The sequence below is a fragment of the Typopeltis vanoorti genome, chromosome 13, assembly GCF_054136105.1.
Source record: "Typopeltis vanoorti isolate ZY-2024b chromosome 13, IOZ_Tvanoo_1.0, whole genome shotgun sequence".
NCBI classification, from domain to species: Eukaryota; Metazoa; Arthropoda; class Arachnida; order Uropygi; family Thelyphonidae; genus Typopeltis; species Typopeltis vanoorti.
The window spans coordinates 123,637,084-123,665,069 of record NC_143561.1 but is presented as its reverse complement, the minus strand read 5'-3'; the positions used below and the strand labels follow the sequence as shown (position 1 = coordinate 123,665,069).

General features: G+C 35.6%; 1 protein-coding gene across 3 annotated transcripts in view; it reads left to right on the top strand.

Annotated features, from left to right (window-relative positions):
- The window catches only part of Tcs4 (Threonyl-carbamoyl synthesis 4), a 217,885-nt gene that overhangs the window by 8,976 nt on the left and 180,923 nt on the right, over positions 1 to 27,986 (top strand). For all 3 annotated transcript variants that reach the window (XR_016549260.1, XR_016549259.1, XM_090402940.1), the window contains exons 2-4: positions 3,019 to 3,118; positions 9,541 to 9,698; positions 25,510 to 25,639. Coding sequence is in view for 1 of the 3 variants with exons in the window: in XM_090402940.1 (XP_090259066.1) it covers positions 3,019 to 3,118; positions 9,541 to 9,698; positions 25,510 to 25,639 (388 nt within the window). In the remaining 2 variants the exon portion in view is untranslated. The remainder of the gene's footprint in view (positions 1 to 3,018; positions 3,119 to 9,540; positions 9,699 to 25,509; positions 25,640 to 27,986) is intronic.

Genomic DNA, 27,986 nt, shown 5'->3' with positions numbered 1-27,986 from the left:
TGATATATTCTTGCAAAGTGCTCACTCAGTAACTCAACTATATCAACTGATTCAGTTACCTCCCTACCATCGGCATTCTTTAAAATCATTCTGCGGTATACATTTTTCCTTTTACTTGCAACATATCGAAAAAACTGTTTAGGATTCTTTTTAGCCTGCATACCCAATGTTCTTTCGTAAACCTCTTTTGCTTTTCTTACCACACTCGTTACCCTTCTGGCCTGTGCTTGATACCATTTATGTGCCTGCTGGTCACCTTTCTCCTTAAATTCCCTCCATAGTTGTTTCTTTTTTTTGCAGCTCAAGCTTAATGGTGTTATTAAGCTTGAGCTGCAAAATTCATCCACTTAATTTAATCCCTACTTGATTTATTATTCGGACTCTAGGTATACAGTCAGCCATTGCTTCATGCAAACACTTCTTAACTGCCTCCCATGCACTATCAACTTCTAGTCCTTGCAGTTGTACATGCCATGGCACTGAACCAATCAAACTCCTAAGCTTGTCATACTTTCCAGCCCGATAATTCCACGTGTACCCTGTCTTATTTGTAAATTCCACACCTTTAGCCACCTCCCAAGTGAATACCCTATGATCACTCTCACCAATTGGTCATATTTGTTATAGCCAAATCCTCAGATGTAATTACTAGGTCAAGCACTCTCTGACCCCTAGTATTTTTCCATTACATGCTGTCGCAGATAGTTATCCCTCAATAACCGTATAAAATCCAATTCCTTCCTCCCGTGTGTCCTCTCCTCACTCCAGTGAATGTGACCATAGTTGAAAAAATCGCATAATAATTACCCTCTTTCCACTCATTCCTTCTATTCGCTTATGCATACTGTCTCCACTATCTTTTCCATCACCTGCTCTATAGCAGCACCCAATTGTATATTTTGTTCTGCTAGCCACAATCTCACACCAAATGGCCTCAAATGTGCTCTTTTCTCTATCCTGCAATTCAACTTCTATTCTCCTTGGCTGCAGCTCATCAGCTATCATCTACAATACTCCTCCCCCCATTTTATTCTCCCTGTCATTCCTGAACACACCATAGGGATCACTAATGCCAATAACCTGTGGTCTGGAAGTGCCAACCATGGCCAAAAACTCTTCCTTCTTGTTCCTAATACTCTTAGCATTAGTGTACATGAATTCAAGACCCCCATTATCCCCATCCCTACCTTGATGCCTTATTTTAACTATCCCATTCTGATTTGTTGTGCTTATTCGCTTGGGCATATTATACTCATTCATACATTCAACTGCCTCCCTAAGGTCTGTATATTTACCCCCCCCCCCCCCTTAATAAATCTAGTTTCCCTGATTTTGCACATCCACTACATTCAGCAACACTTTTTCAAGTCTCCTTACACCAAATCCATTCAAATGCAAGCCATCCATCTTATATAGATCCTTTTGCCCATCGAATTCACTCCACATGTCCACAAATTCCACACCACTCATCATACATAACCCGCATAAAGTCATTTGCAATTATGGGCCTCCTTTTAAACACTTCACTGTCATTATTGCTGCTCTTGGCCAGAGAACAGCATTACTGTTCTCTGGCGAAGAGGCTGCAGGTTTGAATCCTGGCAGGGGTATGATGTTTGTGATTGTCCTACTAACCATTTACCCTAATGTACTGCTGTTACCTGTTTCCTGGCACAGTATGACCTTTGATGTCTTTGTGCCATAAAAATCAAAACTAACTGGACCCTTTTCATTATCTTCTAATCAAGTGGCACAATCAATGCCTTATACAAGCAAACTATAACCTCTTTGCTTCTGCACATCATTGTCCTCCCCATTATTGTCAGAATTCTTTGTGCTGTTCTCATAATTTTGTGAATGCATACATCTAAATTTGAGGTCACTATCCACCATTTTCCCCCCTCCTCAGATCTCTTATTTTTTTTTCACACCTCCAATATATTACACATTCATATATATATATATAAATATATATATATTCATCAGAAGGTTAAAGGAGCTCTCATTATTTCCTTTGGAAATAAAATACATTAGACTTTGATATTGAATTAATAGTAATAAAAGATTTATCATATTAATAACATGAGCAGTATGATTTTAATCAGAGTAATAATAATAATAATAATTATTATTAGACTCATTGAGGGAGAGTGTGCCAATGGCATCGAACGATTTATCCCCTTCTCTCCAATCTACCAGCCTTTGCTGACAAATTAATAAATAAACGGCTGATTGTTTAAAAAGAAACAGATTTATTGCAAATTAAATGCAAGTTGTAACAAGATTAATAATGATAGAAGTGAAAGCACAGAATAGGTATAGACAGAAGTTTTGTTGCTAGCTGATTTGTTACATTTATTTGCACATGATGCAATTGTTGATCCCTAAATCACAGGATTGCTAATAGCTGTGTATCAGATAAGTGGACTGGTATAGTTGTAAACTTCACACAGTACTATGGATAAGCTGAAAGTTTAGATAATTTGGGAATCTTCATAGATGAAACACAGCACCTATCCAAGCTTGAATAGTTAGGATTGAGAAAAGGGTCAGATAATGTTGTATGACAAGTAATTCATTATGGCTATAGGTATTGTCAAGGTATAAAGATAAATTTGGGTAATTCATTTTTTTTAAAATTTTTAATTTTTTTTTTTTTTAATTTTATAGTTCCATCCTAGATGGGCTTAATTCCCATAGTGGCGGCTGATGATGATGATAATAATAATAAATAGAATGAGAGAACATACGTGTTTGATGTAAGTATACCTGGCAGCAACTCAAAGATGCTGGTAGTAGAGGTAGTACTGAAATTTAAGATATGACAGTATTGAGGAACTGACACACAACACTAATTGATAGGATGGTAGTAATGTATACTTAATTATGTACTCTTGGCAAGAATCACATATTCATCTTCAAGATAGACTTTAGAAAATGGTTTTACATTCCTTCAAATTATTATATTGCTATTTTCCATTTCAGTGATTAATTTTTGCTTGTTTGATTCTTTTTAAGTAATGGTGGAATAATACCTCCAATTGCTCATCAACTTCATAGAGAACACATTGATAGAATAGTCAATTTAGCCTTGGAACAGAGTAAAATATCTCTTAATGTAAGTAGTATATGTTATTACTTTACACTTTTTTTTAAAAAAAAAATATATTATACTTGAATAATTTTTTAAAAGACTTATTAAAAGAATAATAATAACCTCCCTGTACCTACTTGTTAGTATGTTCCTCAATAACCATGTAATCTGATGTGTAGTTTGGCCTAATATAACCTCTAAACTTCAACTTCCTGCCCACAATCACTTCCAAATCTCTGGCCTCATGAATATCCTGCAGTTCAATTCCATCACTATTATTATTATTAACTGAGACCTCCAAGGAGTTAAGGACTCATCAAAGAAGGCTATGCATCACCTGCACTAGTCTTAAACTCATTCACACTAGATGCACTCATCACTTCAACAGGCAAACTGTTCCACTCACTTACTGCTCTGTGGGAGAAATATCTAGCTCTTTCTTAATCTTGCACAAACTTATGAATATTCCCATATTCTCTCTCTTTACCTTCCATATAAAAAAAATTTCATGAGACAATATCCTGTGACACCCATTCAGAAGTTTATAAACTTTTATCATATCAAACCTTGTTCTTCTGTTTATCAAGGTTTTCAGTCCACATAATCTCAATCTGTCTTCATAATCTACATTCCATAATCCTGATATAATCTTTGTAACTCTTCTTTGCACCCTTTCCACAGTTTCTTTATCCTCTGTCAGTTCAGGAGACCAAAGCTGTACAGTATGTCAGGTTTGGCCTTATCAAGCTTTATAAAGAGGCAAAATGGCTTCCTTATTCTTACATATCAATGTTCATTTTGACATTGCAATTATCCTGTGAGTTGTATTTGCAATTTTTGCTATGTGATCTCTGAACTTCAAATTCCTGTCCACCATAACTTCAACATCTTTAGCCTCATCAATTTCTTGTAGCATAACCCCACCAGTATAATGACAATAACAATAATAATAATAATAATAATAATAATATTATTATTATTATGTAACACCTCCAAGGAGTCCAAAGACTCATCGAGGGAGAGCACCTACTTTACATCTCCCCATCTCCACCATTCAGTCCACCAACTACATTGAACTGCATCATCTGCACCAATGCCATCTACTGTCCATCACCAGTATTTTCACAGAAAACCAAATATTCATGCCCATGTTTGGATTCAAACCCACAGTCTTTTGGCTATTGAGTAGATACACTAACAGCTTGTCCAACCATGCCATTAGGAATCTCATCACATCGAAGTGCATAACTTTACACTTACTAACATTGATATATCATGTTTGTGATATCTTCTTCCCAGATTGCATCATGTTACACTTGACTATGCTAAACTGGCAGCTATTTACCTCTGTTCATATTGCCATTTGTTTAAGTCATCTTGCAGTATTTTTCATCATCTTCATTAACTATCACTCTTCTCAGCTTTGCATCATCAGCAAATAACATTTATTGTCAAAATATTTCCTATATCATTGATCATTAAACAGAAGAGGACTACATACTGAGCCTTGTACATTACTAATCACCTGCCTTCTTCAAGACTCAGCTCCTCCATCAGCTACCCCTCTAATCCAAATCCAAATGTGGAATTTTGTGATATGATTTTATAAAGTCCAGCAGCACCAATGATTTACTATTTCTTTTATCCAACTCAGTTGTTGCTTTATTATAAAAAGCAAGCATATATTACTAAGGCAAGAGTATTACCCTTTCGAAAATCACGTTGCACTCTGTAAAGTATCACATTCTTGTCAACCCAGTCCTAAGTTCTGTATTTTACCAACTTTTTCAATAACTTAATCATCACTCCTGAGATATGATTCTTATAATTTGTTACTTCTGTCTTGGAGCTTTCTTTCATTGGATCTGTTTTGTTCTTTTCCATTCCATTGGCACTTTCCCAGAACTGAAGCTCAAATTAAACAGCTGGATCAGAAGTAGTGCTAATTCCCTTGCAAATTTTCATAGCATACAGCCAGATATACCATCTAATCCCATGGAAATGTTCACATTAATTTCTACAATACCTTTAAGCACCTCAATTTCATTAACCTTCATTCTCCCATCTGTCAATGTTGCATGCGGTTCTGCAATATTACTACCTCGATGGTACACACTTGCAAAATTATCACTCAATTATTTTTGCTTCTGTTACCTTCCTACATTAGAGCTTTTTAAAGTTATCCTTCCATAGTCATTCATCTTTTTTACTTGCCACTTAGCAAAAGAGCTCTTTAGAATTTCTTAAGGCTTCATAAGCTAGCATCCTCTCATAATTAGCTTTGGCTTTCCTTACTGTACAGGATACTCTTCTTGCCACTGAGTAAAGTTATCTTGCCCATGCCTGGTACAAGGTCATTGGTATGCTGATTACCATTTCTTTATATTATTATTATTTATATGGGTGCTACATGGAGTCAAAAGACTCATCATGGGAGATCCACTCTCTCTATTAATACAATACCTGTCATACATCTCCTTAAACATATTCACTGTTGGGACACTCACAAACATCTTTGGCAATCCATTTCCACTCTTTCACTATTCTCCAAGTAAAGAATCTAGTCCACACACACCCTTATTGACCCACACTCTTAGACCGCTTCCAGTTGTAACTCCTTGTTTTTCCCCTGCTCTCCATGTATTAAAAAATTTCTGTGTTAATCTTATAGTGCCCCTTTGGCTACTTAAGTTTCTATCATATTCCCCTCTTCTCTGCCTATCAGCTAAACTCTGCAACCCACACACCCTCAGTCTGTCCTAATAGAGAACATTCCACAGACCTGTCACCAGCTTGATCATTCATCTCCGAATCCTCCACCACTGCCCACTACTGAAGAAATGCAGGTGATGACCAAATCTGTGCACAATAGCCAACGTGGAGCCAAATCATAGCCTTATAAAGAGGGATAAAAACTTCCCTATCTTTACTTGTCAATGTGTTCTTCAGCATCAGAGTAATCCTTTGAGCTATTTGCCAACTCTTGCAATATGTCCTCTGAATTTCAAATCTCTATCCATTATCATCCCCAGATCCCTAACTTCATCAATTTCCTGCAAACTAGTATCATCGGTATGATACAGTGCATAAGCTTTTAATTCCAAAGTGCATTACATTACATTTTACAACGTTGTCCTTTGCCAACACTGCCAATTTATTTAAATCATCTTGTAAGATATCTACATCACCTTTATCAATTATTGCCCTCCCTAGTTTTGCGTCAGCTAACAACTGAATGTCCACCTTCGAGTCTTCTGCTATATCATTAATCTACAAATTAAGAGTGGTGGTCCTAGTAGAGAGCCCTGGGTCGCTCCACTAGACACTCTCATTTGTCTTGATTCCGCTCCACTATACATCATCTTCTGATGTTTGTCTATCAGCTATCCATGCCAGCAGCCTCATATCCATTCCCATTTGCTCCAACTTATGTAATAGTTTTCATGTGGTATTCTGTGAAATGTCTTTGCAACATCCAGTAGTATTATGGTATAGCTATTTCATTTATCTAATTCTGCTGTCATCTCATTAAAAATGTGAATAAATTACTGAGGCAGGATCTACTTTTGTGAAGCCATGCTTTCCCCTATAAAATGTCATTTTATCACCACTCTAGAGATACTAATTGGTCTGTAATTTGCTACTTCTGTCTTGAAGCCACTTTTATGTAATGGAACTATCTTACCCTCTTTCCACTCCCTTGAAACCTTGCCAGACATAAGGTTTAGATGAAACAACTTTGTCAGAGGCACTGCCAGTTCACTTTGCACATTGAAAGTACTCAGTTTACTGGAGGTACTCCAGTAAGCTGAGTACCTCTAGTTCATCTACCTCAGTATTCTTATCAGTCTCTGTTGCATCAGTAACTGCAAAGTCACCACCTGGATGATATACCTTGCATAGTGATCACTTAGTAACTGAATTCTTGCTCCTGCTTCTGTCATTTTCCTACCTTCAGCACTGAGTAAATTTATCTTTCCATAATCATTCTCTTTCTTATTTGCTCCTATACTATCCCTCTCATCTGTCCTAGGAAGGGTTCCCTCCTAATTAGGGGTTATTACTGGCATATTAACGCAGCTGGTTCGCCACTGCTCTACTGCATTCCCTAAGGGCGATATTCATGACTGTAGTCCGTGTGTGTTCATGGGGCCAGTTTGCCTGCTTGCTGGATGAAAAACCCCAGATAAACTGGGGAGAAAAACTCTGCTATCCATGACCAAGATCAGCTAACTTGGCTATGGCTGAGGAAGATCCTTGAGCTCCTCACGTCGCTGACGAGAATTGAACCCAGGACACTCCTTCCCCAGGCATATGGTTGAGAAGCACATAGACACTAGGCTAACCACACGGACTCTTATTTGCTATGTATATATATATATATATATATATATATATATATATATATATATATATATACAGGGTGTTCGGGATAAATTTGACAGTTTCGTAAGGAAAAAGAAAATCTTCTTTGTATCTATTAAATTTAATGAATTGACAAAAAAACATTACAGGCAGAGTTAATTACAATACTATCAACAAGATTTACTCAAAATAACCACCATTAGCATCGATCACAGCTTCAATTCTGCTTCGGAACCTCGAACAAGCTGATGCTACAGTCTCCCTGGGAAGGGCCGCAAAAACTGTTTTAATTTTATCCATTAACTGGGCTTTTGTATTACTGGAAGTGCGATTGGTGTCTTTTTCAACTGCGCCCCATACAAAATAATCCATGGGGTTAAGGTCTGGGGAGTTTGGAGGCCAAACATTTGGACTGGTGAAGTCGTAGAAATTTTCAGACAACCATTTTTGACTTTTCCCAGAGGTGTGGCAAGGGGCCGAATCCTGCTGCCATACATACGGCCTACCATTGGCTACCCTTGTTATCCAGGGCTTGACTACAGTTAGCAACTCCACGAACAAAGCCCGAATTCCAATGCCAGGGTTCTTCAACACCTGTTCCTGCAGATTTGCGAGGAATTCTGCTGTACGAACGCAATCAGATCGTCTGCTAGGGATCTTTCTTCTTGCTACATCCTCGTAGTCACCATTGCAAGTCTCTAGTTCATGCCTGATTGTTTTTACTGTATTCAGGGAGCATTGGGCAGCAGTCGTAATATCCTTATTTTGATGGTGGGCACGAATCATCATGATACAAGTTATTCTCTTCCATGATTCAGGTGGGTTCCAGCTATCCATCCTTTCTGACATCTTGTATATGAATGAAGAAGGGTCCAAACTTTTAAATGAAGAGAAGTGTGTGTTAATACATGTAACTTACGGAAAAATATAATTAATTATAAATATGTCAAATTTATCCCGAACACCCTGTATATATATATATATAAAAAAAGGTTTAATGACTATTACCGAGAGAAAAGATGACAAGATATATTTAAAAAAGATACTACTAGTTTACTAGTTTCGTTACATGAACATCCTCAGGTATCACAATCAAAGAAGTATATAAAAAATTACAGAGACTTTATGCAACAGTTGACCATGCTGTATTCTTTCGAAAGCCTTAGCAAAATCTAAAAGTATCATGGTGTATCCATTCCTCTTGTCTAGTTCAATGGTAATATTGTTATAGATTGTGAGCAAGTTGCTAAAACATGACCTTCCTTTAGTAAACCCATGTTGCTTATTGCAGAGTTGAGATTCACTGTCAGCCCATTTCTAAATGTGAGTCCTAACTAATATTTCCAAAATCTTTACTGCCACTCCTGAGATACTAATCGATCGATAATTGGATACATCGGTCTTTGCCCCATTCTTATGCAATGGAATTACCATACATTCTTTCCATTCCTGTGGAATCTTCCCTGTTCTGAGACTCATAATAAACAGCCTGGTCAAAGGAATAGCCAGTCATGTCCAATTATGATTCTAATATATTTACAAGTATATACCATGTTTTGTGAGCCCTTATAAATACAGTCACTGGATTTTGCAGTGATTGTATCAAGCCAATTTAATTTTCTAGTAATTAGTATGGCCATGGCTCTTGGTTACACACATTAAAATATTATAAAAACTCACTAACTTATTTTAAACATTTTTATAAACTACGAAAACTGTCTGATAATGTATTTTACCCTACTTGTATATATAAGGAAAATATTTTTATTTGTCTGTAACAAAATAATCAGCCAAAAATAAATGTAAAAACCAACAGAAAATATGAAACTAATACTTGAATTGTATATTTATAAATATTATGTATACGTGATGAGAATAATGAACTTTGTATTGTATTATAAATAATAATAATGCTGTCTCTACTGGTTACACTAGTTCATAATGCCCTCCCCTCCCATTTTCTTTTCTGTAATCTACCATTCAGGAAATAATAATAAAAGTATTCTAAAATGAATGAAGAAAATAAAATTAGATTTTACTTCACTGCTGATCTTTGTTTACGTTTTTTTTTTTTTAAATAGGATGTTACTGCTGTTGCTACAACTGTGAAACCAGGTTTACCACTGTCCTTGCTAGTTGGCTTAAATTATGCACAACAGCTTGTAAAAATAAGTGGTAAACCATTCATTCCAATTCATCATATGGAAGCTCATGCTTTAGTTGCAAGAATGAATGAAGAGTAAGTAATTCCTTATAAATATAATATAAAGGTTTTGTAAAGTACCTATAAATTCTTTGCATGGAGAAGGTTGGTGAGTGGAATGCAGTATGCTTGACATTGTGGTGCATTCAGATACATTAAATCAGTTTAAGCACAGTTTGATGGGCTTTGTGTGTGTGTAACATTGTTTGCCTCCCATGATTAGTCTTTTGACTTCATGCATGTCTAGGGGTAATAATAATAATAAACAAATATTTGCAGTACGGTGAATTGTTATGTATTGTTATGTAAACTTTAAACATTGATTTCAAGTTTGCCACTTTTTAACACGTTCACTGACAATGGCTGGCGGCCATCCCCACTCCACGAAAGTCGATCCCTTCCCTAGTGGCCAATATAAATATTACGCGCCGTTTCGCTGTGGCCACTATACTATTCCGCTTAGAAACTCGATAGTGACGTCCACGCGATAATGCGTGATCGACCACCAGATGAGAACTTGCATCACGTGATATCGCGTGATTAGCAATGAACTTGTTAAAGGAAGCCTGCAAACTGAGGATAGATATTAGGACAGTACTGTAATTTTTGGACAGATGTTAGCCAGACTTGTCTTGTCAGATGTCATCTCCTTCCGGGAGGATGACTACCAAGAGCTTCCACCATGTACGGTTTTGTGCTTCTCTTTTGCATTCTTCATAGGACAAAAAGGTCTAGTCCTTAATATTTCCCATCCAGTCTGTTCTTTGTCTTCCTCTTCTTCTTTTTCCTTGTATCATTCCTTCTAGAAGTGTTTTTTGTAGAGATTCATGCCTTAGTATGAGACCAAGGTAGGTGGTTTTCAACAGATTCCTATCTTCTCCTGTCATCTCTAATATTTCTAAATTAGTTTTTTTTGGCAGTCCATGGGACTCTAAGAATTCTTCTGAGGATCCACATCTCAAAGGCTTTTAGTTTATTTTCACAATATTTTGATATTGTCCAGGTTTCTGCTCCATATAGCAGTGTTGATCATATGTAGCATTTGGACAGCCTAATTCTTGTTTTTGTGTGAATTTTCCTTGCAGTCAGAATGTTTTTCATGCTAATGAAGGTTGATCTAGCAATTTCTATTCTTCTTAATATTTCATTATCACACTTTCCATTCTCTGTAATTAGTTGACCCAAATATATATAACTGTCTACTTGATCTAAAGTATTTCCTCTGATCTTAATATTTATATTGGATATTTTCCCTTTTTCTCTTGTTACCAGCATGGTTTTGGTTTTTTGAAGTTGAAATTAAGTCCATATTTTTCACTTAGCTTCAGCATCTCTTCTAGTAGGTTTTGAAGATCTTTTTTATTTTCAGCTGACAGTATTGTATCATCTGCATATCTTAAGTTGTTTATATTCCTGCCCCTTATGCTGACTCCTTTAAATTTTTCTAATTGCTGGAAGATATTTTCAGTATAGAGGTTAAACAATATAGGAAAAAGAACACAGCCTTGTCTGACACACTTCTTTACTGGGAATTCCTTCGAGATTTCTCCTGATATTTTTATTCAGGCAGTTTGCTCCAATATAGATTTATCAGTAATCTGGTATCTTTACCATCTACTCTTAAATTTCTGATGCATTTGATTAGTTGTTCATGTTGTATATTGTCAAAGGCCTTTGTGTAGTCCAGTGTCTCCAAACTTTTTTGATTGCATACCCCAAGACAGAAAAAATAAATAGCACATACCCCCAATTGATTGAGCAAAAATCTATTGTAATAAGTATTATAAAGAGGAAATATGCCTTGTATCATCATATAATAATTAACACATTCGCTGCCATGCTACTTGGACATAGTTTATTCCCACACTGTTGCTCTTTTGCGTCTTCAAGGTCACTACGAGTAATCTCGTAGCTGGCTTATCAGACAGAATTTTTTCATACGCCAACTACGAGTAATCTCGTATAACCCCCACCCATATGTTGCATGCACTGAAGAATGTGTTTATTGCGTCTAGTCTCTAAAAACCTTCAGTTTCACCATGACCAGTAAAAGAAAACTTACTGTTAAAGAATTAGAAGCTTATGCTAATATGAGTGATGATGAATTTAATGAATTCATCATCGCAAATGGAAGGATAAGAGTTTCCATGTCAAATATGCACAAATTTGAAATGGTTGAAGCAAAAAATCGGAATGGTAAAATTCATTTAAAACCAAATATCGTTAGGGACTATAATTTGGGTATGTCAGGCATCGATCTTTCTGATCACATGCTTTCTTACTATTCTCCCTTACGAAAGACAATTAGATGGCCAAAGAAATTGGCAATATGCATTTTTGATATATACATTCAAAATGCGCATAAATTTTATAATATAATTACTGGAAACGCAATGACTGTGTTAAAATTTAGAGATCAATTTATCTCAGTTTTTGTTGGAATGATTGAGCTTACAGCATCACAGAATATCAGCAGGATTCGGGATCTTCGTTATTTGGAAATTTTGCCACCTACAGAAAAAATATTCGCCGACAAAGCCATGTCGAGCATGTACACGAAACAAACAATGATGCGAAATACGTTATTATTGTCCTGTTTGCCAGGAAAAACCACCATTGTGCATGGAAAATTGTTTTAAAGTGTATCATTCGTAATTTGAATAAATTGTTTTTTATTTTATTGATTTCATTTTATTATTTTTATTGATTTTATCAGTTTTAAATTGATTTACAAATTACGTGTTATACTACGGATTAGCTCGCGCTTGGCATAGGAGGTTGGTAATCGACATACGAGTATATTCGTAGTTGGCTTCTGAGGCACATATATAATATACTATATTTTAGTTGAAATTATTTCCCTTCTATCAAGCCCCCAGATGTGCTCTCCACTTTATTCAGAATTCAAGGGTCCAAATTATCATAATTATACTAAGGGTTAACTCGTGTTTAGCATAGGAGGTCGATAAATCAACATACAAGTATACTCGTAGTTGGCTTATGAAGCTCATATACGAACTACAAGTATACTCTTAGTTGGCAGCGAACGTGTTAAAAACGCTAGATATTTTTACACATTATTTTTATTATTAACAGCTTACAAATATATTTATTACAATATTTAATGTGAATAATGGTCTTGCATTTCTTTCATAATTTCTTGAAATTCTGGTTTGATAGCTTCTGATACTGCGATACATTGCTTCTTTAAATTATCTGCAATGATTTCTATACGTCTACCAATAGTATTTGCTGATAAAGGAATACATTTTCATTTATCTGCATATTCTTTTCCATGGATTATTTCTACCATTTTTATGGCGGTTGGGAGTACAAGTGTTTCCCCAATGGTGTGTGGCTTTTGGTCTTTTGCAATTAAGAATGCAACCTCAAGAGATGCCTCCAAATATTTATCGTTAATTTTAGTGAATTTTTTTTAAGTTGTTGGATTGAGAATTACGTCTTCAAACATCGTTCAAAGAATTGTAAAGATTTGTGTTCATGTTCAGGATGTTTAGTTTTTAAGTGTCTTACTAATAATGATGGTTTTGTACTTCCATTACATAGCATCTCATGATACAATACACATATAGGATGAGGTTCATTGTTGACTATCGTCGATGTAAATCCCCATTTCAAGTAGTCTTCTTGATAATTTCAAACTTTCTTGAGCAAGGTTTTGTTTAATAAAGAATCAATCCTATCTTTTACTTGTTGTTCATCTGATGTAGAAGTACTATCATAATTATTTTCAATTTGCGGTTTCTTTGGAGGAAATTTTTTTGACCATTTATCCATTTTGTGAGGGTTAATTTGTAAAATTTAAATATAATTCATTTACTATTGATAATATCAAACAATTTTTTTAAAAAATGTAAGCAATTTTGATAATATTAATACACAATTTCTAGTGTAAACATAAAAGTAAGCACAAAAAGGCTTTTGAATTGCACAGAAACAATATATACTAAAAAATCGTTAAACTTACTACTAATAGTCAAATAATTACTACAATTGTGGTGTCATCTGTAGATCGCAGGATAACTAAGCAATTTTCCTTCTCTAGTTGGGCTTGTCAACACTAGGATGCTCTACAAACAATGGCAATGATAAGAAGTAAGAGATTTACTCTCTAGTTTTAAATAACATGACAGCTTTGTCATGGACGATTATGTGTGCAAAGTCGCCCAATATGCGCTACTTGCAAATTTAAGTTTACAGGATCTTTATAACGTCCTTGTCTATATTAGATATATGTTTAATTGATGAAAGAAAGTAATATTCTTTATCTTTAATTAATTAATTTTTTTCCTATCAATATAAAACTTTTTTTTGACGTAACCCCCACGTATCGACTCGCGTAACCCCTGGGGTACGCATACCACACTTTGGAGACCACTGGTCTAGTCAATAAAAATAAGTAGACTTCTTTCTGCTTCTCCAGATATCTTATAATAGTTCTAATGTTGAAGAATCCTCTAGTTCCTTTATTTTCCTGAAAACCAGATTGTATTTCATTAATTTCCATTTTGATTTTATGTTTATTTCTTTTTTTAGGATGTTATTATAACATAACTTTTGCTATCTGACTGATCAGACTGATTGTTCTGTACTCTTCACATTTGATTGTCTTCGATTTTTTAGGTATTGAGTGCTTAAAATCTTTTGGCAGGTGTCCAGTTTCGTATATTTTGTTACATATGTCAGTCATTGATCTTATAGCCTTAACATCAAAAGCCTTTAGATATTTTGCCATAATTCCATCCATTCCTGGAGCTTTTCCTGGTTTCAGTTTCCTAATAGCATTTATTACTTCCCAGGTAAAAATAGTAGGCTCCCTCCAAATCTTCTTGCATTGGCTTATCTATTCTATCATGATTGTAGAGTTCCTTTGAATACTCTACCCATCTATCCCTTATTTTGTCTTTCTCCATTAGAATGTTTCCACTGGTATCTTTAATGCAATGAGAGCATACCCTTTTGCAAGATTTGCTATTTAGCTCCCTAACTTTTTCATGAAGTTGTAAAAATAATCATATTAAAAATTCTGAATATTTTTACGTATTAATTATGCTTGTTAGTTTTTGTTTTCATACACGCAGTGTCTGCACTTGTGATGTGCTCGTTATGAAAATGTTACATTAGAAGTAACATGTAAAGAAGTAAAAATATTGAAGTACTTACTAAACTGATTATTTGTGTTACTTATAAGAAAGTTTGTTATATTTTAAAATGTTGAATTTTGTGTTTGTGAAAGACTTTCTTTTAGCGCTGATGGATACAGCAAGTCAGCCATTTTATTGCAGTGCGTAGTTTCTGACTTTTGTAGAGTGCGCATGCTCCCGGAGAGAACTTGATGTGTGATTGACAGCTGACAAGGAAAGCGTTGCGTATCCAAGTTACAGTTGTAAACAAGAGAGCGTTCGGAAGTTTTTTAGAACACTGGCCGAGATATATTCAAGTTGGGAGGAACTTGATTTTTTTTTGTGCGGCAGTCAGAAGGAAATTTCATAATGTATTCCGAAAAGGGAATAGTGAAAATAATAGGTTTCAAGCAGGAATAAGTAAAGAATAAAAAGGAAATCTTGAAACTGTAAGTTTTTTTAAACTGGCCGGTAATATTCAAGTTAGAAGGAACTTGATATATTTTTGTGTGTGGCAGTCGGAAGATATTTTATAGTGTATTCCGAAAAGGGAATAGTGGAAATATTAGGTTTCAAGGAGAAATAAGTAATGAATAAAAGGAAATCTTGAAACTGTAAGTTTTTATGGTGAAATAAGTTAAGACTGTCAATTTAGTATTGTGAATGAAAGGAGAACTTGTTGCTTACATTCTAAAGTGAATGTTTTTCTTGGAGAAAATATTGATAAGGAAGTTTTATAAGTATTAAGAATGCCTGAAAGTGAAAGTTTAGAAAATATATTGATTAAGAAGATTTTTAGGTATTAAAGGTGCCTGATCTGATGAGTATTACTACTAAAAGGAAAACAGGATATAGTCAAGAAGACTTTATGTGTGTTATGTTGATTGATGAAAAGGATCCTGAAAATGAAGTACTGAGCCTTGTAACTTCTGGAAAAGAGCCTTAACAGAAAGAGAAAAAGACTATGAACATTTTTTTTGTGATTGTGAAAGAAAAAGTGTTTAGTCATAGGAGTAAGTTTATATTTTTAAATAAGGCCTTGGATCCATATAATCTGTAATTATAGTTATGCATTATTACTAGAAGTGTATATATATTGTTTTAGTTTTATTAAATGTGTTTATTTTGTACTTGGTATTGAGTCAATGATTAGTTGGATTCTGAAAGAGTGAGTTAAAGTCATTGCACCAATTGGAGTGAACTCTTTGTGCAAATATAATAACATATAGGGACACTCGGAGTCAAAAATAAAAATAATTGTTAGTAAAAGAAATTTATATAATATTTCACCTCATAAGTATATAGTATAAATATTAACAAAGTTCTCTGGTTTTCTACTTTTTCGTCCATAAGTTCAATTTCCTTGCATTTGTTGTTGAGCCATAGTTCTTTTCAATCCTACATTCTTTCCTGATCTCCTTGTTTAAGTTATTGTATTCAGGATGATTTTTGTGTTTCTTTCCTCCATCATAGTATCTTCATTCATCCAGGGTTTAAACATCTTCTTCTCAAATTTGGGAATTGTTTGTTTTACTGCCTTTTTTTATGCCCTCTTTAAATTTCTGCTATCTATCCTCGATCTCATCTTTAGGGTAAGGATACTTGGTGGAAACAGGAACATTAACAGCAGTGGATTGTGCCAGTTCCTTTAACAATTTACCTTGTATTTCTTGATTTTTAAGGTAGCTAAGATTATATTTTTCTATGTTTATAGGTGTCATTGTTTTCTTTAATTTTAGCTGCTTTAATGACCACAGGGTTTTGGTCTGATCCAATATCAGCCCTTGGGTATTTTGGGGCTTGTAAGATGTTATTCTGGAATCCTTTTTTAATCAATATACAGTCAATTTGGTTCCTACAGCTGTCTCTGGGACTTTTCCATGTGTAAAGTCTTCTAGGAGGGTGGCTAAATAAAGTATTTGCTGTTACCAGATAGTTTTCTTCACAGAACTGTATTAATCTTTCTCCTCTTGGATTTCTATGTCCCAGGCCCTAGTTTCCCATGCAGGAAGAGATCTTTACTGAGCTTACTTTAGCATTTAGATCTCCCATAATGATAGCTATGCCATCTGATTTAGCATTGTTAAGTGCATTTTGAATGCACTTAACAATGTTAAAAATGCACATCAGTTGTCCTAATTAAATTCCTACTCAAATATTCTGTTCTTAAACAAGTACTAATAGTTAAGTCCAAGTACTAGATACATATTAGTTCTTCTGCAAAGTACACCAAGTACTTTATTGTCTAGTTCACTAGAAATGAAGAACTGAGGGGGTACTTTCAAAACTTCAACTGTACCAATGTAATTTATCCATTTCATGGTTCTGTCAATTTTTAGTATTTGTATAATTTAAAATTATGTGACATTATGAATATTCTTATACTCACAGTTCATATTAGTAGAAATAATAAAATCTAAATAAGGAAGAATTAAAAAAATATAATAGAACAAAAATTTGAGTGGAGTTCGGGTTTGAGAATATTTTGTGAATGCCATCAATTCATAGTGGAATAAGCTGCCAGAGTCTGTTGTGGGTGCTATGACAGTGAGTGAGTTCAAGGCAAGGTATGATAGATACTGTGAGAATGCTGAACAGCTGTGTGAACATGATGTTTAGGGCCTCCCTCGATGAGTCTAAGGACTCCTGGAGTAGCCCGTGGTAATAATAATAATAATAGTGCTGTGAAAGATGAGTAATTTTTCAAATTTCAGCTGATAACACTGAGCTAATTTATTGTATTTATTGTTTTCTAAGTGTGTGAAATAGAGTAAATTATTATTATTATTGTTTAATATCTGATCCACATATGAAAAGCCACAAGACCTATAGCACACTAGTGCCCTGTGTAGACAAGAGGAATAGAAGAAAGGAGGAATCTGTTCAGATTTTGTTGGACCAGCTGAGGGTTGTAATCTTTGGGGAAGGCAGACTGTTCCAAAGGACAGAAGTAGATGGAATGAAAGAGAAGGCAGTGAAGATGGTTTGGTGAGTTTCAAGATGGACTATAAAACAGTGTTGCTTAGCAGTGGCTCTTGTTTTAATCATTTTGGAGGAGAGTGGAGGAATAATAGTGGCCAATTCAGCAAAGCACTGTCCATGAAAGTATTTGTAAAAGAGCAACAAAGCAGAAATTGAATGTCTGTGAGAGAGAGAGAGAGAGAGAGTGATTGAAGTGGGTATGCGAGAGAGAGAGATCATTAATTAGCCAGACTACCCTCCTTTGGATAGAGTCGAGCTGTCTTAGAGAGGATTTTGGTGCACCACCTGAAATATGGGAGTGCTATTCCATGGCTGGGTGGATTTGAACTGTATATAGAATTTGGAGCTGTGACGGTGTGAAGTAGTCTTGTGTGAAAAAGTACACCAAATTTTTTGGCATCTGCAGAAGCTGCAGTTGAAATGTAGTTGTGCCAGAAAGATTGGAGGTGTAGGTCAGTCCAAGAAGTGAAATCTGATCATGTTTGGATATCTCAGTATTACTGAAGGCAAGGAGGAGGGATGCGAGAGATTAGACAGAACTGAGTTTTGGTTGCATTGAAGTTTACAAGGTTGTCTTTGCCTCACTGGGATAAAGCTAGGAGATCTGAGTTCAGGTCCCTGGTCATAGTAGATCTTGAGGATTCTAATACTTGAGCATTAACAAGTTTATCAAATGAAAAGGAGGAATGGAGTGTACTTTCATTAGCGAAGTTATGGATAGGATTGGAAGCCCATGAGAACAGGTCATTTATATACAAGAGAGTAGGTGAAATAACAGAACCCTGGGATACAACCCTGATATTTCCCCACCAATAGCACTCCCATTGGTGGGGAAATATCAGTAGAGTAATCCATCTACCATGACACAGTGAGTGACTAGCGAGAAAGTTGGCAATCCGGTTGCAAAGTAAGGAAGGCAGACCATAGGATGGCAGTTTGGTGAGTAGGCCCCTTTTGCCAAACCTAATCAAATGCCTTTGACATGTTGGGGGCAACCATGTGAGTTTCTCCAAACTTTTCCATAGCCTGAGTCCATAGGTGGGTGGTGAAAGCAAGAAGATAGCTGTAGATTGCGAGTGGCAGAACCCATACTGCTAGTCACTGATTAGTTGGTATGTCTCTCTCCGGGTGGTTCACGAGTTTGTTCTTGATGACCTTCTCCATAATTTTTGAGAGAACAGAAGTGAGAGCAATTGGACTGTAGTTCATTGGTTGATTTTTCTCACCTTTCTTTAGGATGGGCTAGATGTGGACCTTTGGCCATATTGTTGGGTAGATGCCGGTTGAATAGGACAGATTGAAGAGGCGATACAGGAGAGGTGTCAGTTCTGGGGCACATTTTTTCAACACAATAGGTTGGATACCATCAGGACCAGATGCCTTGTTTGTATTCAGGTTATTAAGGATTTTTTGGATTTTTTTTTTGTCAGAAGACTATGGGAGACATGAAGGGAACCATTTTATGGAGTGGAGGGAACTTTGCCCAGGTCATCGTGATGCAAGTAAGTGGGCCTTGTCTTTTGGTGAGGTGACTACAGTACCATCTGGATGTGAGAGTGGTGGAAACCTGGGTGGGCAGACGTTTTGCCCAATGGCTTTGGCAAGGGATCAGAAGGAGCGACTGCCATTTGGGCAGGAGGTGAGTTTGCAGTATTTAGCCCTTTCAAAGTCTGACTTGTATTTGGTGATGATTCTTTTGCAATTGTTGCAAGCTGCAGTATAGGCAGAGAGAGCAGCTGGAGTTTTGGTCTTGAGCCAGTTGTGGTAAGCAGAGGTTTTTTTCTTTTACAGCATTGGCACACTTTTTAAAGAATCATGGCTTGGTGGTGGCTGAAAATTTAGAGTGGAATAGGGGATGAAAGCCTTCATTCCTGTGAGGATGATATCTGTTATTTGGTCTGAGTAGGTGTTTGGATCAGTAGAATTGAAGCAGTAGTCAGACTATGGGGAGGAGGAACAGAAGTCACAGAGGTCCTCCTAGCTGGCACCCTTGTAGTGCCAAAGGACATGAGACTCTGAACTGGTTGTAGGTTGTTTTGTTGCAAAAGAGACTTGTATGAGGCTGTGGTCTGAATTTCCAAAGGAGAACTGACAACCACAGTATACCTGGAAGGGTAGCTTGTTAAGAAAAGGTCAAGTGTGTTGGCAAATTGGAGGGGATTGTCTAGTATTTTGGTTGGAAGATTGATGATCTGAGATAGATCATTGCCGATGGTGAACACCTCAGTGTCCCTGCCTGCTTGATCGGTGATATTTAGTCATAAGTAGTATGTGTATATTCCTTTAAACTATATATTGCTTTATGGCACCTGTGATAAGCAGAACAACAATGACCAAGATGTCTCTGTTAGGTGAGCTAAATTTGCATGATTTTGTTCAGTGTAAAATTTGTGAGATGTACTCGTCGCATAAGTTGAAAGATTTGTGGAAGGAGAGCGAAAGCAATGAGTGAGTATGTGATCAATGTTTTGAGAGTGAATGCTGTGAGAATAAATATTATGTGATAGTAGAATAAAGAGTATTGATAGTAGACTGGAAAATGTAAATATTGGAGACAGCTGAAAGTGCAGTGGTGCAAGTTCTGGAGAATGTAGATGGCCTGATTAAAGAAATAGCACACTTGCATGTGGTCCTTCACAGGACAAAGTGCAAGATTAAAAGGCTGTAGAAACAGCAAGAAATCAGTTAAACTGAGAACAGAAAAAAACCAAGAGGTCTGAAAACAAAAAGGAAATTGTAAGAATAAATGAGAGAAAGAGCCTAAGCAGATAATTTTTTTATGGTGATTCTATGATAAGAGAAGTGCTTCATGAATGTGCCTACAGTAAAATGTTGTTTCCCTGATCCAGACATTGATAATAATAGTAATGCTGTTAGAATACAGAAAGGGAAGGTGAACAAGTTTATTATTTTGGTTGGAACCTGAGAGGTGAGAAGTATTGCATGAGGGAAGATATGAAAGAGTTATTGGAAGAAATGAAAAAGAAGAGTGAGAAGGTAAAGTTTGTCAGTTTGCTGCCATGCTAATGAATCAGTATGCAAGTTATGCAGAAGGAATGATATAGAGTTCTAGACCTATGGTCTGAGTTCGATGGACAAAAGGATTTGTACAGTGCTGATGCATTTAAATGGATTCAGAGTTAGGTGTCTGGAGACAGCTTTGTTTACTGAGAGTGTGGAAGATATGAAAGAGTTATTGGAAGAAATGAAAAAGAAGAGTGAGAAGGTAAAGTTTGTCAGTTTGCTGCCATGCTAATGAATCAGTATGCAAGTTATGCAGAAGGAATGATATAGAGTTCTAGACCTATGGTCTGAGTTCGATGGACAAAAGGATTTGTACAGTGCTGATGCATTTAAATGGATTCAGAGTTAGGTGTCTGGAGACAGCTTTGTTTACTGAGAGTGTGGAAGTGCAAAGTCAGGAAAACTAAAGATATTAGAGATGATGCAAATGAGTGTATTGAAGGCATCCATGAAGTGTGAATGAAAACAGAAAATATGGAATCTAGTCTCTAAAGCAACAGTATCAGATGGGGTAGCCCGTTTAGGATGTAAAGGTGGTTTTTTTTTGGGGGGGGGGCTAATGTAAGAAGCATCAGGAATAAGAGGGATGATTTTTTGGCATTGATTAGTGCAACCTCACCAAAAGTTGTAAGCATTAGTGAGACTTGGTTAACAGTAGATGATGTACTTGTAGGAATAGAATGTGATGGATTTAGTATTTTCAGGGAAGATAGAGTAGACAGGATGGGTACTGCTGATGAGAGCAAGTGAATTGCAGCCAACAAGAGTAGGTGGGGAAGATGGCAATTGTTTTGAGTCAGTATGGTATGAGATTGAGGCTAGTAGGACAAAACTGATTGGTGCTGTATATGAAACTGATTGCTGCTATAGGCCAAGGGATGATGATGTGGAAGATGCATCAGCAGATTAGTACAATGAGTGCAAGTTGAGTAATTATTATTGGGGACTTCAATTTTGGAGACATAGATTGGAAGGAGAAAATATTACATGACAGGAATGAAATAGGATTTATATGCTTACTGAGAAATAATCACTTAAAACAAAATGTGACAGAGGAGACTTAGAGTTCAAGAGTGTTAGAATTTGTTATAGAATCAGAAGACTTGACCATTACTAAGGTCAAGTCTATTGCCTCCAGTTAAGATATCTTGACTTGGGAGGTAGCAAAACATGCAAATTTCAGTTAAGAAGGGGTATATATGTGGAACTGCAAGGCAGGTGATTATGATACACTGAGGAGGCAGCTTGAAGCATTACATAAAGATATGCAAGGGAAGGATGTTCACATTACAAAGGGATATCTGAAGGAACAATATCACACTGTATATCCCAGGTCAAGAGGGTAAATTGGGTAGGAGTTGATGAGTAATATCATTCAGCAAGAGCTGCAAAAAAAGATCTCATGAAGATTATATAAGGAAAAAGGTGATGAGCTAAATCATGAGCAGTGCAAGGAACAGGCAAAAAAAAAAAAAAAAAAAAAGGTGACTAGCATGGTAGGAAGACAAAATCAAACTATGAAGAGTTAGCTGAGCAGGCAAAAGGAAATTCCAAAAAGTTTTTTGTTATATGGCAAGTATCTCGAGGTTTAACCATGCTACTAATGGGACATGGAAAACTAAGACACTTGGGAGGAAAACACAGAGAGAGAGAGAGACTGGAAACTTACATGGGCAGCAAAAAAAAAAAAAAATAAAATAAATAAATAAAAATTAAAATTAAAAAATTAGAGGAAATATTGCTACAGACACAATTCCTAGCTGTGGATAATGAAATGCATTGCTAGATTACTCTAATGGTCACTAAATGAGTAATCAGTATGGATGAACAAATTATCTGAGCATTGAATGGGTAGCATAGATATCTCATGATAAGAATAATTATTATGTGACAGAACAAACTTATCGAAAAGTGTTAGATTTGATCATAGTATCAGAATATCTCATGTAAGGATGACGTTTTGCCACCAGTTAGTGATAATTATCATGTCATACTGACCTTAGTAGTAGCTAGTATATGGATTTTCCAATTAGGATAGGTTATATGCTGAACTACAAAGCTGAAAATTGTGATGAACTTAGGAGAGAATACTGTGGTATAGTTTACAATGGGAAGGATACCAGCAGTGCATGGGAAACTTTGGAAAAAAAAAAAAAAAACTTAATATCTGAATGTGTCCTATGGTTTAAAGAGTACACATAGGGTGGGAATGAAATGGCTGTGCAACCTTGTTAAACACGAGATCCATAAGATGATGATGATATGGAAGGAATATCATGAGAATAAAGGTATAAAAGTACCATTCTTGTCATTAAAAAAGAATGTCAAATTTCCATCGCCCTCTAAAACCTTCCTATTCACCACTCAAAAAACAGAAGTTTAATGAATTGTTTATGTCATTTGCTATATGGAACAAACAGGCTGGTCAGGACAGATATGCAAGTCAAAATATATCAGGGATGTGGAGAAGAAAAGAAAATGTAAAATCAGGATTGGTTGCACATACAACAGACATAAAACATTATGTACTGTGGCATTATACAGAAATAGCCTATACTGATTAAAATTTTATCATCAGGTTATTTTAAGTATGCATTAGTAATGCTAAAAATCCCAGTCATTCTATCAAGACATAAGAAACCATCCTACATCATGTTTGGTTGTGCTTTATAAAACTCACATGCAGACATTCTCTGCATTACAATACTTGTCATCATAACATATCATAAATTACACGCAACTGTTGATCTGTTTCATATGTTTCTTACCACCTGTGCAATTAGTTTGCTTATTGTAAACCCAGTCATAATGATATCAGATAGTTTTTATTTCACTCTCCTTGAAGAGGTGTACTATAATGCACGTGAAGCCAGTGGAAATTATTAATAATGAATTTTATTTGCTCAACCAATATTCTCCATATGGTTCATGTATTGGACATGAACCATATGTCCAATATCTTTAAATTTTCATATGATCCTCATACACAGAAATCTCCTAAGCAGAAAGAGAAAAATCTGCCATTAAATGATCAACTCATTTCTCTCAAAAATTTCTGTCAGTTTTCTCAAAAATAAAAGATATGAGATCATCATAGTATTCAAATTTTTACATTTCCTTGTTCTCAGAACCACTCTGATTGGTTGAGTGAGCAACATCTTTGCTTTCCAATTAACAGACTATGGGGTTCAAATCATACTGTGGCATGGATGTTTTTGAGTCTAGGTGGTAGATAGTTATTGTCTGTTGTCAGACTGCAAGCCTACTTATTGATGGCATGAAGTGGTTTGAAAAAAAGGTTCATATTTATTCTTTATGTGTGTCCTTTCAAACATTAGAATATTTTTTTCACATTTTTAGTAGTGCTTATAATATTAAAAATGTTTGAAATGGTGAGAAGCACTGAGTACAGCAAGGTTGTTGCATTGTTAAATGAGTGTGTATTTCCCAATAATTAAATTAGTAACCACCAGTGTATAAGTGATCAAAAGTGGTAGAAATGCCACTCTTGATCCAGTGCAGATCTCCATGCCCTACATCATTCACTTCTGGATATGTACTGTGGAAAAGTAAAAAGTTGTGCATTTACTCTTGACATTTCTAGCATGTTTGATTAGTACACAGAAATCTTATGGTCAGCCTGAGATTTCTGTATACTTCAGAGATGGAAGATAGTCCCAGAGCTTTGTTCTTGTTTCCACTCTTACTTTTATTCTAAAACGATTTTTTTTTTTTGACTGACCTCAAATCATATCTGGTATGCTCTATTCCTCTTCATGATATAATTTACTCCTCTTCTTCATTTGATAACTCTGCTAAAACAATCCAGACAGATTTAAAATTTTTTCACAACCAGTGCCTTAAATTTTAATCTCTGTGCTGATCTCTTCATGCAGTCTGATATTCAGTTGTATGGGGGGTTTAGTTAACTTCATTTCAACCAGAACATAGTCTTCTTTCCCACAAGAAAAAAAATATCTATCACTTCACTACCTTTACCTTAATAATGCCCAGCTTTTCATACAAGATCAGATATCTTTTCTGGCTGCCATTTATTTCCAGCCTGTCTTGCTAGAACATATCACATTCATAGTCTCTTCATCTTCTTTAAATACCTGATGCTCTTTTCTGTTCTTGATGTTATTTCCTAGCAGTACAACTGCTAATGTACAGATCTCACAATAATTAAATATAATTACACATTAAGCACACATTTAAATGTTTAACTTAAGTAACTTATTTTAAATATTTGATTACAAACATTTGGGTGCATATATTGTGAACCAATCTCAGTGTAGTGGTACAGTGGGAATTCAAACCAAACAACACTGAAGTTATGTGGAGAATGGAATCTTTTTTGTCTGCAGTCAGAAGACAGCCACGTGAAGAAATGATCCTATTAGAATCTGAAAGATTCCCTTCTCTATGTACCTTCATTGTTTGATTTTTCCGCTGTAACACACTATGCTAAGGATGGTTCATAATACATATACTGAAATATTTGATGATGCTTAGCATGTAACTTTATTTAAATGAATAGCACATAAAAATGCTTGAAATAGATATAAATCAGGACAGCATTGCGGCAATATTATTATGATTAATTTCATTTACTTTAGTTTTTTCTTCTTTAATAATTGTTTTTAATAAATAAATTTTAATAAATTTTATTTTTTAATCATTTTTTTCTTCTTTAGAATAAATTTTCCCTTCTTGGTATTGCTGGCTTCAGGAGGGCATTGTCAGTTGGCAGTGGTGAAAAGTGTAAATAAATTTCTTCTTCTTGGTAGTAGCTTGGATGATGCACCAGGTGAAGCTTTCGATAAAGTAAATATTAAAAGTTTCATTTGCTCTTTAGCAATAAATTTGCACAAGTAGTTCATTTATATATTCAGGATTTTTCTAAGACTTTCTCAGGATTTTATCTGAGGTTGGGAGATGTCGCATTCTTTAACTTTTTCTGTTTTTACCTACTGATGTGTTATAATATTTTATTTTAATTGATACCACACATGAAAGAATGCAGAACAGATAGTACATTAATTCCAGGTGTGGGCAGAGGTTAAGAGAGCAAGAACTGAGAATTAAGTTAAACAGCTGTTAATATTGCTATTGAAAGTTTTGGGAGATTTTTTGGTGTATCACCCGAAATGCAAGGACAGTATTCTTAAGTAGATTTGAGACTTGTACATAATTAGCAGCTGACTAAGAGATTATATCTTGTAGAAAAAAAAGACACCAAATTATTTTTCGTGGTTAAGGAGTTTATGGTGAATGTCAGCCAAAAGAGCAGTTTAATGTTGTCTAAAGACATGGGTATTGGTGAAGGAAATGGGCAATGAATTTTTTTTTTTTTTTTTTTTTTTTGTGTGTGTGTGTGTGGGGGGGGATATTAAACAGATTAGCAGCATTGAAGGTGGCTAGGTTGTGTTTATATTATTGAAGAATGGTATGAGGATTGTTATTCAAGGAATTTATTTTTGAAAATCTTGAGGCTTTGAATGGTTGAGCACTGCATATGTAAAATGAAGAGCACTATCATTGACAGAACTCTGTTGGGATTTGAAGTCACTGAAAGAAGATTGTTTGTTTATAGGAGAAAAAGGATAAACAAAAAAAAAAAAAAAGATCCCTGAGCTACTGCTACATTTTTGGAGAAATCTGAAGAGAAATCTGAAACTTGCCATGCAATTACCATGAATGGATGATAGACCATAGAATGGCTGTTTACGTAGCAGGCATCTGCCAGAACGAATCTAGAATCATGAAAATGCTAAGAGCAGTTGCTCATGTCTCTTCAAAACTTTACTGAACTTGTTCAGTGATGTAGGATAGATTGGCTATGAATATATACGTCTTCCAAGTGTTGAGTAACTGGTGGATCTCCATGTGGTGAAGAAATCATGTTGGAGGTTTAATGGAATATTTGCAGCCCTAGAAAAGGATTAAAACTGATTTTAATGCTTCCACTATTTCATCTCAGTCACTGAGACATCTTCATGGATTACAAAAAACTACTGTAACACACACAAAGAGAACACAATATTAAGTGAAACATGTGAGTGACTCTAAAGTCCTATCTAGATGGTGTGCCCTCTATGTGCATTTGTAGGGTGCCCAGAATGTAAGGTAGAATCTCTGATAATTAATGTGTTCCAAATTTTGGGATGTTTTATCTAGCCATATTCATTTAAATTCAGTTGATTTCTGAGTGCCACCACAGATTCTAAAAACAATCTTTCTTTTTTGAATTTACTGTGGTGGAGCATGGTGAGTTTTTTTTCCATGAGATTCTGTGGGTTGTATCCAAAACATGGTCTGCAAGATCAGATTCAACATAGTCATGATTACAGATAGGTATCTACCTGGATACTGAATGTACGAGGATGGGCTGGCAATTTAGGATTTAGCCGACCAAATTGCATTCTTATTGGCTTAAACCACAATATTAAATGATGGTACAAAATGATAGAATTTCATGCCGGCTGGGGCATCGCCTGGTTAAACAAGGCCCCTGTTGTTTTCGCCAGGGAACCAGGGTGAACAGCGAAAAGTCAGCTACTGGAACAAATCCTAAAACACACCCAAACTCAGTATCACCAGAATTGAAGATCGGTACTATTAACAAAAGAAGCTTGAATGGCAAAGAAATGGAGCTAGCTGAGGAATTAGATAAGTACCAGATCAACATAATAGGGGTGACTGAATCAAAAAAGAACAAAAATGGTGAGCTCTTTATGAGCAATAAATACAAAATGTTATCTTCAGGCAATGACAATCAAGGAAAAGAAGGAGTAGCCATAGTATTCAACACTAAATATGAGACTAATCTTCTTGAATGGCAGGCAATTTCAAGTAGAGTGATGTGGGCAAATATCAGAATGGGGAACTGGACAATGAGACTTATTTGTGCCTATTGTCCCACAGAATGTTCTCCTAAGGTAGAAGTGGGGGAATTTTTTGCAGCTTTAGAAAAAGCAACTGACACAATGAAAAAGGAAAAGTTGGTCCTTGTTGGGGATCTAAATAGCAGAGTAGGAAATGATTCTCAGACATATAAAAATATTTTGGGAAAATTTGGAGAAAAGAGCAAAGCTAATAATAATGGCAAATACTTGTTGGATTTCTGCTAAGGACATAGACTGGTTATTACTAACACCATGTTCCAACATAT